The sequence below is a fragment of the Athene cunicularia genome, assembly GCF_003259725.1.
Source record: "Athene cunicularia isolate RWA chromosome 4 unlocalized genomic scaffold, athCun1 chr4_part3, whole genome shotgun sequence".
Classification (NCBI taxonomy): domain Eukaryota; kingdom Metazoa; phylum Chordata; class Aves; order Strigiformes; family Strigidae; genus Athene; species Athene cunicularia.
In genome coordinates this window covers 7,974,683-7,991,945 of record NW_020799100.1, presented here as the reverse complement: position 1 = coordinate 7,991,945, position 17,263 = coordinate 7,974,683, and the positions used below count along the sequence as shown (strand labels likewise).

At 36.2% G+C, this 17,263-nt stretch overlaps 2 protein-coding genes across 5 annotated transcripts in view; both read right to left on the bottom strand.

The window, feature by feature from the left end:
* VBP1 (VHL binding protein 1) overlaps window positions 1-5,417 on the bottom strand; it is an 18,127-nt gene extending 12,710 nt beyond the window's left edge. Inside the window, exon 1 of the mRNA XM_026848336.1 lies at window positions 5,404-5,417. The gene's annotated coding sequence lies outside the window, so the exon portion shown is untranslated. The remainder of the gene's footprint in view (window positions 1-5,403) is intronic.
* The window catches only part of LOC113479918 (phosphatidylinositol-binding clathrin assembly protein-like), a 23,814-nt gene continuing 8,613 nt past the window's right edge, over window positions 2,063-17,263 (bottom strand). The window contains exons 8-21 of one of the 4 annotated variants that reach the window (XM_026848315.1): window positions 15,412-15,497; window positions 14,218-14,341; window positions 12,389-12,525; window positions 11,985-12,088; window positions 10,972-11,118; window positions 10,458-10,517; window positions 10,249-10,359; window positions 9,289-9,405; window positions 9,132-9,162; window positions 8,514-8,634; window positions 6,653-6,676; window positions 6,468-6,524; window positions 6,043-6,150; window positions 2,063-5,458 (exon numbers count right to left, since the gene is read on the bottom strand). In XM_026848315.1, the coding sequence (XP_026704116.1) occupies window positions 5,444-5,458; window positions 6,043-6,150; window positions 6,468-6,524; window positions 6,653-6,676; window positions 8,514-8,634; window positions 9,132-9,162; window positions 9,289-9,405; window positions 10,249-10,359; window positions 10,458-10,517; window positions 10,972-11,118; window positions 11,985-12,088; window positions 12,389-12,525; window positions 14,218-14,341; window positions 15,412-15,497 (1,242 nt within the window). In that variant the 3' untranslated portion in view covers window positions 2,063-5,443. The remainder of the gene's footprint in view (window positions 5,459-6,042; window positions 6,151-6,467; window positions 6,525-6,652; window positions 6,677-8,513; window positions 8,635-9,131; window positions 9,163-9,288; window positions 9,406-10,248; window positions 10,360-10,457; window positions 10,518-10,971; window positions 11,119-11,984; window positions 12,089-12,388; window positions 12,526-14,217; window positions 14,342-15,411; window positions 15,498-17,263) is intronic. The other 3 variants (XM_026848320.1, XM_026848316.1, XM_026848319.1) reach the window with 3 other exon arrangements.

Here is a 17,263-nt window from a genome sequence, read left to right as displayed (position 1 = left end):
CTTCTCTCTGGCGGGGAAGGCGGGGACCTCTTAACTCCTCATCTACCGTAAAGGTGTCCAAAGGGCCAGAACTGAAGTCGCCCTGTGTTTGTACGCGTAAACCTCTACCACCCCGCGCCATCGTGCCCTTGCTGCTGCAGAAGGGAGGGACGGGGTCAGGCCCCCGCAGGCGACACACCGGGGCCGAAGAGGCCGGCCCGGCCCCTCAGCTCCGGAGCCCAGGGCTGCTGCCTCCGGCTTTATGATCAATAGGAAGCAGAGAGCTGGCAAAGGCACAACAAGAATGAGCTATTAAAGAGTTCAAGCTCCTAACTGGAACCAAATCGCTACAGTAAAATGAAACAAAGCAGCAGGTCCTAAAAACACTGGTCTTCAAGGCTTCTAATTTATAAGTAAGGAACATCTGGACAAGACAGATCTTACTAGCATGTCTTCTGCAGGCCCTTAGCACAGTGCTGAAATGGGAACTGGTTAATCTAACTTGAGGCAAGCTAAACCAAACCCAAAACCCAAGCCTCTGTGCCAGCCTGCAGGCATCAGAAGCAGCTACAAGCAGTAAACACTCCACCATTAAGTTTTTATGGCTGTTGATTTCTTGAGACTTTTTACATGGTAATAAGCAGATCTATGAAAACCACCCTTACACCTCCTAGAGTGACTGAGTACAAAATGTACTTTGTGTTGGTTAAGGCCTATTTCTCATTTGGATGCAGTGAGACATCTCAGGTAAGAACCTGAAGTCAGCCCAGTATGATAGAAACAGCTTTGTCTCTTCCCCTCCCCACTGCCCCCTCAATCAAGTCCTGAACAGAAAAAACCCAACCACTACTTTCCAAACAAAAATTAGATCAAAGGAAAACTTGTCTACAGATGAAGTTACACTACACTGATAATTTAAGGCAAAATACCACATTAAATGTAATTGCAGAAGAGTAACAAACTAATAAAGGATCTTAATTCAGCATTACTATTTGTATTATAGAAAGCCTTAAGCCTGAGAACACACTCAAGAATGATCACATACACACACAAATTGCATGTGCCAAAGTTTATTTTTTTCCAAAACTTGTCTCATCAAATAATTGGATATGAGCAGTTTTTAAAAAACAAACAGTTTGTGTATTAACAAATTGTGAAGTTCCACAATTAAAATATCAACACAGCCAGTCTTGTGCTTAGGCTTCTTTTTAAAAAATTATTAATTCCCAGAACATTAAACCCTCAAAATTTTTTTCCAGTTTGTGGCTAGTATATTTTCCACACATTCTGTATTCTTATAAAATGGAGGAACTCATGTAAAGGAACAGCTGTACAAGAATACATTTGAAAAAAAGCCTGAACAACCTAAATTATAGTAGCTCCTTTTAAATAAATATCCAATAAAAGGCACAAACCTGTTATGGGGAAAAACATAACATACAAAACAAGACCTATTAAATAAATAATGTAAAGTGTGAGTTGGGGTGAGGGAAATCTGTTCCAGCACCTATTTTGTCATTGCTTCAAAATGAAATTCCAGCCAAACATTTGGTAAAGGATTAATCACAAGGAGGATACACATTTGAGATCTACTGAAAGATTTGATGTTACAATTCCTGTTGTAACTCTACCAGTTACTACAATCTCTTTAAATAAATGATCATGAGAATCTGCATGAAGTAGCGATGCAGTGATGTGTGTGTGTATATATATATATATATATATATATATATATCAATGACAAGTCAGATACATCTTCAGAGTAATAGCAACAGGTTTTCTATATTCCTAGCCATCAGTAATGTATAAATGATAACATGTACAGTTTCCATTGCTCAAAAATATAATCTTTTAAATGGAAATAAATGACTGATACACAGTGCCTTTAGATGTTGTCCTTACAATACAAACTACCCAAAACAAAGTTTTCCTTTTTATGTACAAATTAAGCACCGATCCACAGTGCATACTATTCTAATTGTAACCCCACCCTCCCTGCCACACATCAAAAAAACCCAGATGGGGATACACCCTGTATTCAATCTTGTAATCAGAAGTTTTTTTGTTGGTGGTTTTGTGTGTGTTTTTTAAACAAAAGTCCATTCGTTAATTTTAACCTACAAGTATTCCACCACTATGTACACAGAACTGAGATTTCTCTAGTACATGTGTCCAAAATTACAAAAAAAAAAAAAAAAATCAGTAACTTATTGGAGGCAAAGTCAAACTATATCTAGAGAACATTAGAAAACCCCAGTTATTGAAAAAGAGGTACACTTTCAAGTACAACAGGCCTAACACAATCAACCTTTCCAAATTCCCCCAGAAGTTATGGTATATCCCATGAAAGACAGCCTCCCTGTAGCAGCATGAAGTCCCACCAGTTAGGCTTGAATGACCCACTAAAGTACAATAATGCAAAGCACACAGCATACTTCAAGTCTTTCTCCTTGTTCAGACAAACATGGAGTGACATCTTAGTTATCTGCTTTCTGAAGTATTCAGAACAGGATTCTGATCAAACAAGTTGGAAGGAAACAAAAGGGAAAGTCACATGTATATACATGTCTCTTCAGCGTTTCACTCATTGCAACTACTATTCGCAGCTCTTGCGGGCTACTACAGTCACCCTCAAGAACAACCTGTGTCTTCAAAGTGTTTTTGTGGAGAACAAGTTCTGAGCCATAAAAGCCTTGACAGCATCTCAAGTCCTTGGTTCTTACTTCTAATGTATGAAGTACAGTATTTAAAACACAGTGCTCTGCCATTTTATGCATTCCAGCATATGCACAAAGAAGAGGTTGGCAAAAAGCAGGCCTCTGCACCTTTGTGCAGAGATGAGTGTAAAGCAGTCTTTTCTTCTGAATGATAAAATCTGAAAGTCGTGTTTTAATGTATCAAACATTCTGAACAAGACTAAAAAGAAGGTAGCTTATAAAGTTTTTAGGATGTACTTTGTGGCTGTTTCTCCTTTTTTAATACTAAATAAATTGGTATCAGACAGCTTTGCTACAAGAAAGCATACCAAAGAACCATTAAAAAAATCCAGAGCAAATCAGAAGTAGTGCAAACTATACCTAGTACTAAATTAATTTCTGAGCAAAGTACATTCCAGATATTCAGAACACTCTGCAATGAAGTTATAACAAATATATACTGTTTACCAGGCATTTATTTGCATATTTTAATAAAATAATGGATTATTACTTGTACAACTCAGTATGAGAAAGAGACCTAACAGCTTACAGTGCTAGAAATTGCCTGCTTTCAGGTCTGTCATTAATGCCCATACATTTATTACCACATGTACTGGTCTAATTTGAACTCAAGACTTCTCAATGCTGAATATATCAATGGAATTCACTATTTAAGTAAACAGTCCCCTCAACACAATACCCATTCTAAATGGCATCTATTCCCTCATCATGTGGAGGGTAACTGTAGGCACTGAAGAACTCATTGGCTTAAAATTGTATAATTGTTCAACCCAATAAAGGTGGATTAAAGCTTGAAGCCCTTTGTAATTCTGCTATATACCAGTCCAAATTCTTTTTTAAAAAAACAATACACATTCAGAAACTCCCAAGTTTTAAATTTCTGCAAGGTTACATGTCCCAGAAAGTTAGCAGTTACAAATTCCAAGGGTTGGGAGTTGCTTTGTTATTTTGTTTCTTTTGAGTTGTTTCATTTGGCAAAAAATATTTCCACAGGGTTAAGAAATGTTACTTTTGCACTCTTTGGACAGAATTAAGCATTTAGAAAAAGAGAAGGTTTGTTCCCACTATCAAGAAAGTGCTGTGTTTTAGAAATTCTCTACAGGACAATTTGACAAGATTCTCAGGCCCATTTACATTTATTGTGAGAGGCAGAGATATTTCTGCAATTATAGACTCCCCAAAAGATAAAAGACATGGTACTCTGGAGGTCTATTGTAACAATAAAAAATATTCATTTTTCGAAAACTCTGCTTTAATATTAATCATTAGTAGAAGTTGTTTTACAGGAGAGCTTTTCATTGCATTCTGCCACAAACTTCTGGAAGAAAGGTTGCTCTCAATTTAATTTACTTGATAAGGTTTTTTTTAATGCTATCACCTTTTATCAGACATTGAAAAATACAAAATAAGGCATTTTCATAGCCAATTTCAGTTTTGGAGGAATATTGTTAAATACAAAAAAGACATGCCAGAAGTCTGTACACATGTGACCCATCAAGAATAGCATACCTCATAAATTAGTAGATTTAAAAGATTTTCCTCTCAAAAAGAGTCCAGATTTCTTAACATGGCATTTTTACCTTGAAATTACTACAAAAGAAAAAGATTACTGCAGCATTAAAGAAAAGGTTATCTAAAAGTTTGCACATATTTACACATTAAAAAATAATTACTTTTATGTGGTTTACAACTAGGATCTTATTTCAGAAAAGCAGCACAAGCTATTCTCTACAGCTGGATAATTTCAATATAGTTGCCAGTTCACAAGTGTCAGTACTACTGCAAGGTTTGCTTCTTTTGACCTAATGGACTTTAAAAAAAAAATAAAATTGATCTCTTGCATCTTTTGCAGTTAGCAACAAAGATTTCAAGTTGCTTCCATTTGCTGCTATTGGCAATACCTACTTCCACTGGTTCCCAAAGCTACTCTTCCTTGGGCTACGAAAGATGCCACCTGCAGAGAGGACACTCCATGGAAGTGCAGCTACTGTCACCTGTTGGAGACTGGACATGCTGTTCTGTAACACCCTTGTTTCCCCTACCCCATAACAGACTTTCATCCCCTACCAGAGCCTGGCTCTTTCAACTAGCCATGTAACACTGACATACCAATGGAGCAATTTATTTTTTTATATATATATATATGTAATATGTATATATCTTGTTGATTCACAGCATTTCAAACTCACATTATAAAGTCTGCAAATTACTATAAGCTATTCTAATGTGAAAAAGCTGTCTGATTTCACACAATATTGGCCTTATGATAATATAAGCATTGCTCTATCAGAGTATTTATTAGAGCATATAAAAATTTTATTGCTCAACTTCATTTGTGTTGTGTCTTGGTTACAACAGCCACATAATTTATGGAGAAAATAAATAGCTTTCACATCCTCAGTTAAGTTCCTAAGGTAATCCACTGATGAATAAGGTTGTAGAGCAATCATGTAACCCTCTTCTCAACTTTGAAGATGATAATCCCACTTGCACTTTCTGAGTCAACCTCAATAAAATACAGGCTTCTGCTGAGCGGTTTAAGAAAAATCAGTGAACAAACATGACTTCACACTGCAGTGACTGTTATAAACAAGAATCTCTAAAGCATTGCAATTCAAAATAATATTGTATTATACAGGGTAGAAACAGTTGCCCTGTTCAGGAATACATCATGGAAAGATTAAAATTCAGTCTTTTCTTTTTTTACCAGTATTTGGTTGTTCTCACATCTTGCTGCTTTGGCGGCTCTACATAAACTGTATCTGTGAAGTAGAGATTACATATTAATGCCACTTACATAACACATGGTTTCTCAGTGTTGTAGAATTATGGATCTATTCAACTGTCTTGTTACTTGCAAGTTAAGACTATAGGTTTTGACACTTTAAAAAAATCCCCAGAGAACATTAACATGAACATATTTGGACAACAGGAGTACACAGTTTCTTCAACTTGAATGATCTCTTGTCCATGCCTTTTCCACTTACTCACCACCTGATCTTTCAGAAAGCTTTCACCACTGCTCTGGTCAGCATAACTAAACCAAGTATCCAGCTAATGTCATAGAAAGTCTAAATTCTACGTATTTACCACTCATTTTCTTAATATTGACACAGTAAGGAATTAGCCATTAGATCTCTGATTTTTACTTTCTTCCTTGCTTCCTACATTTGCATGCTCTCACCACCTGAATTTGCTTATTTGCCAGCAAAAGCTCTTGTCCTTGACTGAGGAACCCCTTGCTTTCCAATGCAGAAATATATTAGTAGCCCGTCATGAAACTTTAGGTTGCTTATACCAAGACTAAAGTTTCAATGTGATCTCAAAATTAAAGAAAACAGTTCACCTGAGTTTCAGAAACAGGTGCAAAAGGATTTGTTGGCCTTAAACCAGGCTGTGTATACATCATTGACTGGGGTGCCATCAAAGGAGCAGCTCCAACCTGAGGAGGTACCTGTTAGAAAAACAAAAACCACACAGAACAGGTACATAAAATTCAAACTAATTCTAGATTTATCTTTTCACATTGTAAGTATAGTAGAAAATACACATACATAGTAAAGCCAAAGCTTTTAAAAAAGCTTGCTGTGTGAAATTTTGAGTAATCTCTTCCAATGCACAGTGTGAAAAAGCTATTATTACACACACTATTGACTTTACAAAACAGTACACATGTTGCAGGATGATTTGAGCATAATAATACCTGCCATGAAACTAACCACTGGGGACAACTAGGGTTTTTCAGGAATACAAGACAATCACATTTCTTACCATTCCATATACAGGCACTTGAGGTGTGGTCAATGGGTATGCAATAGGAGCAGGTACCTTCAAATAAGAAAGTTTTAATGTACTTTAGATAAGATCATGCATACTAGAAATATGTGTAAGACTGTTAAAAATACATATTTTTCAATACTTAACATATCCAACATATTTACAAGAAATTGACTTACATATCCAGGATAGTGTACTCCATTCTGGCACAGCAAAAGGAGTAAGGACAGAAAATTATTTAAGAGGTATTTAAACTGGAAATTCTAACCAAGGGATGGATTCAAGTCCAGCACCATAACTGTCTAACTATGCTCAACTCATTTATTAAAATAATTAAAGGAGAAGGAAAAAAAGTGCAAATACAACAACATCAGCAACTATGCCTTTTAACCTGGATAGGCTCCCTGCCTAGAAAGCTATCAGTAATAAGACTTACAGCAAAACCAGAAATTTGACTAAACCAAGCCAGACTTGAGGATTATTCCTTGCACAAAAATTTGCATGAAGCTTTTAGAGGGCATGGCATGCAATATTCCTTCTTCCTCCCATTATATGTGAGAAGGGCACAGAAAAAAAAAAAAAAAAAAAAAAAAAAAAAGAGCATCTTAAGACACTAATAACTTGTATCAGGTTATGTTCACAGGCACACTGATGCATGCACTTCATATTGCCATGCATTGTTAAGTAGTGTTAATTTTATTAAAAACAGAGTGCTAGTTAAAATACTTCACTATGGAAGAATATGCAGACTATATATGAATTGGAGGGTTAGTACTCTGAATGCCACAGTCCAAGCTAGGAGAGTTAGACCTTTCCAGCACTGATTTTTAAAAGATGCTCATAGCTAAGCTAGTTCTTTGCATTATTAATTGTTGGAATTCCAAGCAAGTGAGTGAGCACTCAAATGCTTAGACCAGAAAGTATTAAAGATGAACGCATGAAATAAAAATACACAACCCAAATCCACAGTAATCAATGTTTGCCAAGGTGCTGTCTTATCTTTCAAAAATAAAAATGCATCAGCACTCTAACATAACCTGTTCCAGAGCACCAAGAGGGGATAAAAAGATTTTTATTGTCTCAGAAGTCTCACATAAAAGTGCTATATACAACTGACACATTCTCATCTGAATTTCTGAGTTTCATTTTTGAGTCTAATACCAGATTTAATATTGAACTTTGATAATTTTGAATGAGAACACCCATGTAAGATGAGGAAAACAGGCACTGCCAGCAAAGCTGTTCTTATTGGAAAATAAAGTCAGACAGCAGTTCAAAATTCATAGCAAATGTGGCAATTACCCCAGTTGTACATATAACTGAGATGAACATTCTACTTTTAAGACAGTTACATTTCAGAAGTGGTGTATATTTGTATGAATATATATGAATTAAAAGACATTCCAAAAAATCTTTTAAAAGCATAAAAGTCAGTTGCCTACAAACACTGCACCAAAATATGAAAATTCTTCGTTTAAATAACTACAAAGCTTCCATTTAGCAACTTCATATTTTTAACACAGTACAAAATACTGTTGAAAATTATCATAAAAGTCCAAAGTGCTGCTTGACCTGATCATTATGGTGCCTTGCAGGGGTTGCAGCAGTGTTTCATGTGACAAAACTGAAAAAGGAGTGAAAACTGGAAGGAAGAGCAGTTTTGCCCTTGAAACATATTCTTAGGATTCTTAAAGGTGCATGTATATGTGTGTGTGTGGGAGGGGGGTAGGATCATCTCAAACATGCACATAAATTTCCTGGTTTGAGGTCATTTGTTTCAATTTAAAAAGAAGTTATGAACTGAGACACATCTCAAGTGAAAGGCTGACTATTTATGTCTTCAACAGACAAGTTTTACAGTGAGGGGAAATAAAACACACTAAAATCTCTACCTCATTCAGTTTGAAAAGTGATTTTACAAGCATTCCCCTCTGCCCCCAGTCTTGTCCCAAACACCCTTTGCTATTCTTTTAAAACTAATTCAAGCAGGGAAGTAGCATTTGCTAGAATGAAGCCCAATTTCAATAGTACAGAAATTACCATATGTGGAATAGTGGGTAAGGGAGTAGGGTTCCATGTGGTTGACGTGCTTGTCTTTGCTTGCCAGTTTGTTCCACCAGTAAGTTTTTTCTCTGTAGGCTGTGTCCACTGCATATCTGATCTAAAAATTAAACTGGTATTAGTTTTAGACAGACAACAGCTAAAGTAACACATCACAATGGAAAGCCAAAACATGCCTTAATACAATACACAGCTGAAATCTATGGGTGGAAGAAACACTCAGAATTTCAGCAACTACTTATGTATCTCTGTTCAAGTAAGTATGAAATCTGGAGGTTCTGTTTTGTGTTAAAATTAAACTACCATTACTGCACTGTACAGCATAATGGTTAATTGGAGTTTTATGTAACTGCCAGATCTTTTATGGTGCTTCATAAGAATACTCAAACAAAAATACAGCAATTGCAAAACTGAATTACTTCAAAAGTTAAGGTTGACTATTATGGTGACTGACCACAAACTTACTGGTTCAGTGCTGTTCTTGTACAAGAATACTTTTCAAGAGTTGGAACTCTTGCCATGTTAGTGCTGGTAAACTGTGCCACAGACTACCAAACAGTCATGTGAGAATACTGTACATAAACATATGCCACTTACTTTTTGGATGGAGTTCCTCCAAACCCAAGATCTGAGGGGAAGGAGAAACAGAAAAAGATTCCTAAGTATTTTTAATGGGGGTAGGAGGGTAGGGAGGAGGAATTTTTGTTTTCAGTAACAAATGGGAAAGTTTCAAATTCAAAAGCTTCACACTTACTTCCCACTAGATTAGCAAGTGAAGAATCAAGGTCATTTGCTAAAATTTTTCCACTTTGCTGGTTGGCTAAAGTAGCTCTTTGACTCTGTGGTGGTACTGTGGGTTGCAATACATCATCTAGAAAGTTAAAAGCTAAATAAAGAACACAAAAGCAACTGTTAACAAAGCAGTTACATTGCATTTAATAAAAGACATCCATAAGCCAGGGAGATATTTTCTTTATAGAACACTGAGTAGTTTGAGTATTTATATGTGGAGGTTTAACATGCTGGAAGTGTTTAAGGCTTAGACAGCACAGTTTAGCCTCTTTTTAATAGAATATTATATTTTAGATACTAATCTAGTAGAATCTTTAATTTACTTCATCAGTAATAGTATTTTTAGATTAAGAGGACTCCCCCTATAACTGAAGAAAGAAGGTTGTTAATGTTAGTTCCAAACTTTTCTTGTTACACAATATAGCAGCAATCTTAACTGTACACAAGAATTTCTTTACTCTGTGTTCATATGGACTTTGAATATATAGCCCAACAGCACCAAAAGACTGTAACTCAGCTGGTCTTCAAGCAACATATACACAGAGTTTTGCATTTTCCTAAGTACAGTACCTCTCAGTGAAGTTAGAGGGAACTCATTATCATGTATCAAGAGGAAACAATGAAGTTATAAGCACTGAAAACAGATTAACATAAAGCTTACCCGTTAAGAGACATCCAGTGAGCCACGTTCAATGTTCATTCCCCCAAAAAGAGAGGAAACCATTATTACACAGTATATGAAATTAGTCAAAGCTTATTCTCAAGTAAATGTAACCGAACTGATTGTCTGTTATCTTATCAGCCCTATAATCAGCTTGCAGATGTATTAAGTTACTAAATTTTGAACTGCAATAGCAATTATGCTAAATTGTTAAGCAACAGTTGACTGAAGGGTGTAAAGTAGTCATAAGGGTGTTTTTACCACTTGTAGGCCTGTACTCTGGTACTGTAGATTTTCCTCCAAAAACAGCATCAAAGTCCACATTAATTGTAGAAGAGGTGGTACTTGGAGGAGCTGAATGAAGAGGAAAACCTGAAAAAAAAATTTAGAGTAATCAAATACACCTATGGAGTAATACCACTCATTACACTGAAATCAAAAAGTTTTTTAAAAAAATAAAATCAAATTACCATCAACAGTCAGAGGATGATACACAGAAGCATATGTAGGTTTATGACCACTAAAGTCATCTTTGTAAAAAGAGAGAGGAAAATAAGATCAGTTTAAGAGGAAAGGGAAGCGGGGACCCAAAAATTAAGTCTGCAGTTAAAAATTATAAATTTTTAGTAATAAAAAAGGATGTTTTTATTTAACAAATTTGGAAGCTCAAGTAACTCCTGCATTCCCCATTACAAAAGAGAAAAGAGGTTGCAGTTTGAAAGAAATCGGCAAAAATTCCAGCAACATCGCAATTCTTAGGATGTCTAGGTTGGGCAAGCTGAACAAAATAATGAGTTACTTCAACTGTAGAAGTAAAACTTTAAGGAAACATAATTTACTGCATCTGGAATTAATGCACCATTTTCACTTGTTAATAAAAAGTGAAGATTGGTTCAAACCACAAAAGGATTACACTGCCCAGTTCATCTGCATTATCATCTCCAGTTGCAAAGAAATTACATGGGTTTTGTTTGTTTTTTTTACCACTAAACAGTTCCACCGTTTGTTTGGAGGAAAAAGTAGAATTGATGAAAGGGGTGGTAGATTTTACAGCTTCTTCAACTGGCTTCATGTCAAAGATGTCCAGATGAGGTGGAGAACCAACACAACCATTTGAGGACGAGAAAGGACCTTTCAGATGCAGAAGTAAAGGAAAGAATACAGAGTACAAATAATGGAAAAGAAAAACAGACCGAAATGACTGAATATGAGAATCCCTAGACAAACTCAAACTGTAAATATTGCACCTATTGATCAGCCCATTAAAGGTACAAATTTTTAGTTTCAGATAAAAGTCCTAACAACGTTTTTTTAGGGAAAATAATTCTAGTATTGCCATTGGGTGTAAGATGGAGAATGACAGAACATTTATCAATCAAAAAAGTTACAATACTATGTTTTTGGCTTCAAGAATCTATCTTTTAAATAGCACATAGAGTTATCTATTAAAATACCAACACTTAGAATGGTGTTAACATTGCCTTATTTCAGCATTTAAGACATTTCTTCCACATCTATCCTGATTGTTCTTTGGAGGGATGGGTGAGGGTACAGAGAATGCTGTGCCCAAGAAACTGAGAACGGCAGCTTTAAGAACTTTGAAGTCACCAACACCTCTTAAGTGAAAAGTGTATTAAATATCACTTAATGGAATGGAAATACTACTCCAGCACCTTTTCAGTTACATCTGCATTTTTAAACTTTGATTTTTAGTTACCTTTCTTCTACCTGTACCCTTAACTGACTAGTTCCTTCATTCCATCTACTGCACATCAACACTACAGCTATGTGTTAAGAAAAAGTAACTTTCCTGTAACAAGTTTGCCAGAGCTTTCAGATGATGTATTTTATATTCTGTCAAGGATAGAAATGTTTGGATGCAAAGTAATTAAGGTTTAAGATGTAGATTCAATTAAGTATGAATCTGCATTTTATTCATTCTTGTATTCTAAGAATTCACCCATCATTTAGACAGTCAAATCATCATATCAGCTCACCTCCCCAAGCACTGCTTGCTGATGTTGATATAGCTGGAGTACTCTGCACAGTTGGAACGAATGCAGGCTGAAGATCAAAGAGATCACTAGAAAGGTTGGGCATGCTGAATAAGAAAAGAGAAAAAACCCCATGAAGATATGTAATAGACAATGTATTCTTGTGTTATACAAACACTCAGACCAATCTCTCCTCTTGTTCACTAGTAACCCATCAATAATAGCGGTACAAAACTAGTAATTAAGCACTTATTGATCGATACCAAAATTCCTGTGAATACACCAGAAAAGCATCAGCAAAAGGTTATTCTTGAAAAGTAACTAGGATCAGTGCTTTGCATTTGATCATGGGGCTACAGGCCAATGCAGTAATTCCTGCTTGCTTCAGAAAGCAAAGTATCTCTCACCTATTTGTTGTGGGTGCTGGTACTGCAAAGAGGTCAACAGCTACAGTGGTATTCACACTTTTTCCTGATAAGGTGCTTGGGGATGCTGATGTGGGAGTGGAATTTGATACTACAGAAATCTCTCTTAATCGCTGCTCCTGAAAGATGAAATATATGATTTGCATTTCAGTTTTGTTAATTTATTAACCCTTAAGTCCTGAACATATTTCCCAAGAAATTTTAATTAGGGTCTTTAATAAAACAATTCTTCTTCTGTAAAGTCCTGAAAACAGAAAAAATTATTACAATTAGAGATAAGAGTATTTGTTTTATCAAAGCCTTAAAACTTCAAATCACACCTTGATTTTCAAAATAATTGCTTTTTTAAACTATCTATAACTGCCTAGAAGTAAAACACTTCTAGACAAGCTGCACATTCTAGGCTCCCTTCATAGTCACTCAGAGAAACAGGTCAGTGGACCTTTGTACAGGAAGGCCCATCTCTTTCTACTGTGAGTATCTCTTCATAGTTCGTTCAGAAGTCAGACTGACAATGTGCATCATATAGTAACAACCATGCGGTGTTGCTCTTAAACTAGCAAAATAAAAACTTAGTTTATGTTAATTTTAGGTTGACATCCCTCATTACTTCTAGAGAGGCCCATTGCATTTATACAGCACAGGTCAAAGCACATGTTTCTTGAGGAATGCTTACATTCCTCAAGTAAAACCTTGAGTGAGCTCGCAAGCTTCCCCGCCCCCAAAATGAAAAATGGTATCAAGTTCAGCAGCAGGTAGCAAGGCACACTAAGTTCGCAGTCTAATAGCAAAAATCATTCTTCACATTGATTTGAAAAATATGCCGCACACCAAATCAGGAAAGTGGAGAATCTTCACTAGACCTCTAACTCTAGAGATGAAACTCAACTCTGCATGACCATCACAGCTTACTCTCAGACTCCCAATAGTTTTAAGGCTCTCAATGTGGCCTCCAGAAGACATGAGCAGAGTTGCCTCATCATTTAGGTGTGTCTAGAGATGTTAAAGCAACACAAGAAAAATTCCCAACTGTCCCAGGCACATGCACGTGGGGCATGGCAGAACTACAGATTCAGCTTTCAGCAAGAAAAGCATCTTGCCTTGTTCAAGATTTTATACTGTGTATGTTCTCAAACGGGTTAAAAGGATCTGGAGGACCAGGATTCAGGCCTTAAGAAAGGGATGTTACTAAGACAACTACTCAGCAAGTACCAATGAGCAAAGGAAAGCTCATTAAGGAACCAAGACAGAACACACCAATTTTCTTCCAAATGCGTTATTATTCAAAGTCCGTAAGTTATACCTAAATACACATGATTTAAAACAGTTTTTCAAACTAAATTATAGAATTATAAATAAAAGCAGTTAAACATGGGCACAACTATAGCATATATTCTCATTATGAGCAAGACAACTGAAGAATCACACTTAAGCCATATTCCATACATCATGGGGAAAAAATAATTCCCTCCTATCAATAACCAGTCTTACAATAGCAACACTGTATGATCAGCTGCAGAATCTAACCTAGAATTGTTGTATACTCATTTTGTGAATCTCTGAGATAAATAACAATCTCTTGAAAGGAAGAATTTAAGTTATTTATATCAGCTGGCTGATATTCAAATCATACTCCTGGTAGAAGGGTCACCACATAGTGGCAGCCATCAACCTGCATCCTTCAGAATCATGTCTTGGTCTCTAAGATGAGAGTTCCCACCATACACTATTTTAAGTCAAACTTGGTTGTCATTTGCATCCAAATAAAAAAAATAAATCTCAGAACACAAACTTGTAAAAAAATATAGTACCTTAAGTGCCTGCAGTCTAGCTTGTTCCTCCTCCAATGCCTGCTGCTTTTCCTTCTCATCCATCCTGCTAAATGACATTCCTGTACTGGCAAGTGTGGAAACAGCACTGGATAGGGCACTAGCTCTAAAAACAGTAATAATTTTAAAAAGTTTTATTAAGAAAAACAGTCAAGTATATATCACTTCTAGTTTAATTACCAAGTGCCATATCTATCTAGTTGTGTGTCATTCTCCCTCCACACCAGTCTTTCCTTCCCTTACTCTGATACAGAAAAGCAGACACCCCAATAATGAAGGAGTCTGGTGAAAAAGCTGCATAAGTACACAGGCTTACGCCCTCAAGTTTCAGCAGGTAGGAACTGGCAAGCGCAGAACATAACAGTTGTCTTTTTTCTTTAAGGTCATATTGAGTAGACTGGAATTCCATTCCATTCAAATGGCAGAGGCATAGAAAGCTTTTTCAGACATATTATATGTGTAACAATAAACAGAGCACAGAAGTTACTCCCTACATTGTATACTTCTTAGCAGGATACTGTGGTAGTGAATCCTCAAATACTTACAAAGAAAAAAAATAATCTGAGTAGTAAGACAGAAAACTCATGTAGCTTTCAGAGATACATTTATCAGTAGCTACCAAGTTTCTGTGGGAGAATGCCTATGCCAAAAGAGATCTCTCACTCTTTAGTCATAAGTACTGTTCATATATATTGATACCACACTTGACAAAGAATAAGAATTCCTGTTAGCACAAAGCATCTAAGATAATTTGGCTGTTCTGAGAATAGACCAAAGGACTTCTATAAGCAGGTTAAAATAAATTCATGGTCTGAGAGGCAAATAATTTACAATAAAGATAAATACTGTCCTATCTTAGGTAAAAAGAGCCTCAAAATCCAAATACTTTAGAAGTCTTAGAAGCCAAAAGACTTCAAACAAGTAGAAAGAATAATAAACAAGGTCTCAGCTCACTGGTTTATTACAGCATAAGTTTGTCAGAGACACAGGAGTACATACCTAGATTTCAAAGCCATCAGACTACTTACTCACTAGATGCTTCATTTATACTTCTAGGAAGATACATTTGGAAGTGAATAAAATTCAAGAACACTAAGCAACTGAATCGTGAAAATTCTTAGTGTGAAGATGACAAATCCTAAGTATAGGCATCGTTGTAATTCATTGGGTGCTCACCTGCTGGCAGCAGAGACTTCTTTTGTTTTCTTTCCCTCCACAGAAGCCAAATGCTGTTCCAGTGCTTCAAGCAAGCTGCTGGGTGCCTAAAGTTAAAAGTATTTATTAAACACTGCTTCTAGACAATACATCATTGTTTCCCATTCACTAAAAACAAACAAAACTCCGTACATCAATAACTGCGTCTTTGGGTTTTGCAGACATCCTGCACTCCTGAATTCCATCTACCCCAGTTGTGGTTCTTTAAAAGGAGTGGCACCACAGAGACGGAAGGAAGGATCCCTCTAAAAGCAGGTTTGCTTCTGTGTATGCAAGTTGCATTCTTGTTTTTGGCAATGTATTTGCTATGTTAAGATCAATCCAACAAATCAAAGCTGATAAGCAGTATTCCCTTAAACTTGCAAAAGTACCAAAATGAAGCCTTTGCATTTCTGATTCCCCTTCCCCCATAACAAGCCAATCACTTTCCATTCAAATATTTACAGTCAAAGGCTTGCATTAAAAACACTTGACTACAGCAGAATGTTATGTTTGCTTAAAAAAAGAGGCAATCAAATTCAACCTGATCCCAACAATACTATTGCAGATTGAGTAGCTATGCAACACATGACTACACAGTAAATTAACTCAATCATTCCAAAGCCTTTGGTAGTCTAAAACATTATTTGAAGTGATGTTGCTATTTTCTGAAGGGGTTTTTTTGGTGAATTCCCACCCCAAAAAAAGTGTTACCCATGAGAAGTTTTTAAACATTAAGCTGTTTTATAAAGCAATTAAGATTTCAAAAACCAGGCTTCTCACCACTGAAATCCAGCAATATGTCAGGCACAAGACACCTCAGCTATGATTTAAGACACCTAAATGAGTTTTAGGTGACCAATACTCATAACCTTATCAAGAATTTTTAGAACACAGCCATGACATTATTTAGTACCTAAGACAAAGATTTTAACTGGTAGATAACAGAAAAGAGCAAGTTTAAAATATATGGACTAAGGCACACCATAGTTGCTTTGATTCCTACAGAAAACAAGAAAAAATTGCCAACCATAACCTGCCTTCTTTCTACCATATACTTGTGTCCATTACAGAAATATTTCTTCCATACCAAAGGAAACAGCTTCAAAGCTCTGAACAAATTTGTACACATCTTGATTACACAGTCTTAGCAGCAAGTAAGATTTCTCTAGATTACCCTATAAAAACATCCATCAATTAAAATAATTAGGCTGTCACTTTTGGAAGAGTTCACTGCCTTGTAATTCTAGCCACATTGCTCTTATGGTTTTTAACTACATAGTCCATACTCCATAAAACAAGTAAAATAAATCCTACTGCAGATTCAGATGAAGGGAATAGACCTCTGTAGTTTTAATCTACTTGCCAGCTCAGTCCTCCTCATCTGGCAGGGTTTCATAGACATTACGCCTCTCATTACCCCTTGCCAACTTTCAGTAGGTAGAACAGATAAGATAAGCATTGTTTGGAAGAAAAACAAGCTTGCCCTTCCTAACCCAAAAGCTAGACCAAAGTATTTCCTGGAAAGAAGCAGCATACTAATCATACAAAGTTTTGGCAGGTTCCCCTCTGAAATACTGAGCACAATCCTAGCTTCCCACATTCAGTGAAGGCCAATTCAAGCTACAAGAGATGCAAAGAAAATCAGTAAGAATAATCCTATAAAACTGCTTGTCTTAACTTGACCTGAGTTGGTATTTCTTTCTATAAATAGAGCTAGGTAAGCTAAGACTGTGTAGTTACCTCAACTGGTCATGAATAAATTCAGCATTCAAACTAGAGAGCTGAATCCCAAGGGAGACATTTGGAAATACTCTTCCCAAAAGGGGGGGGG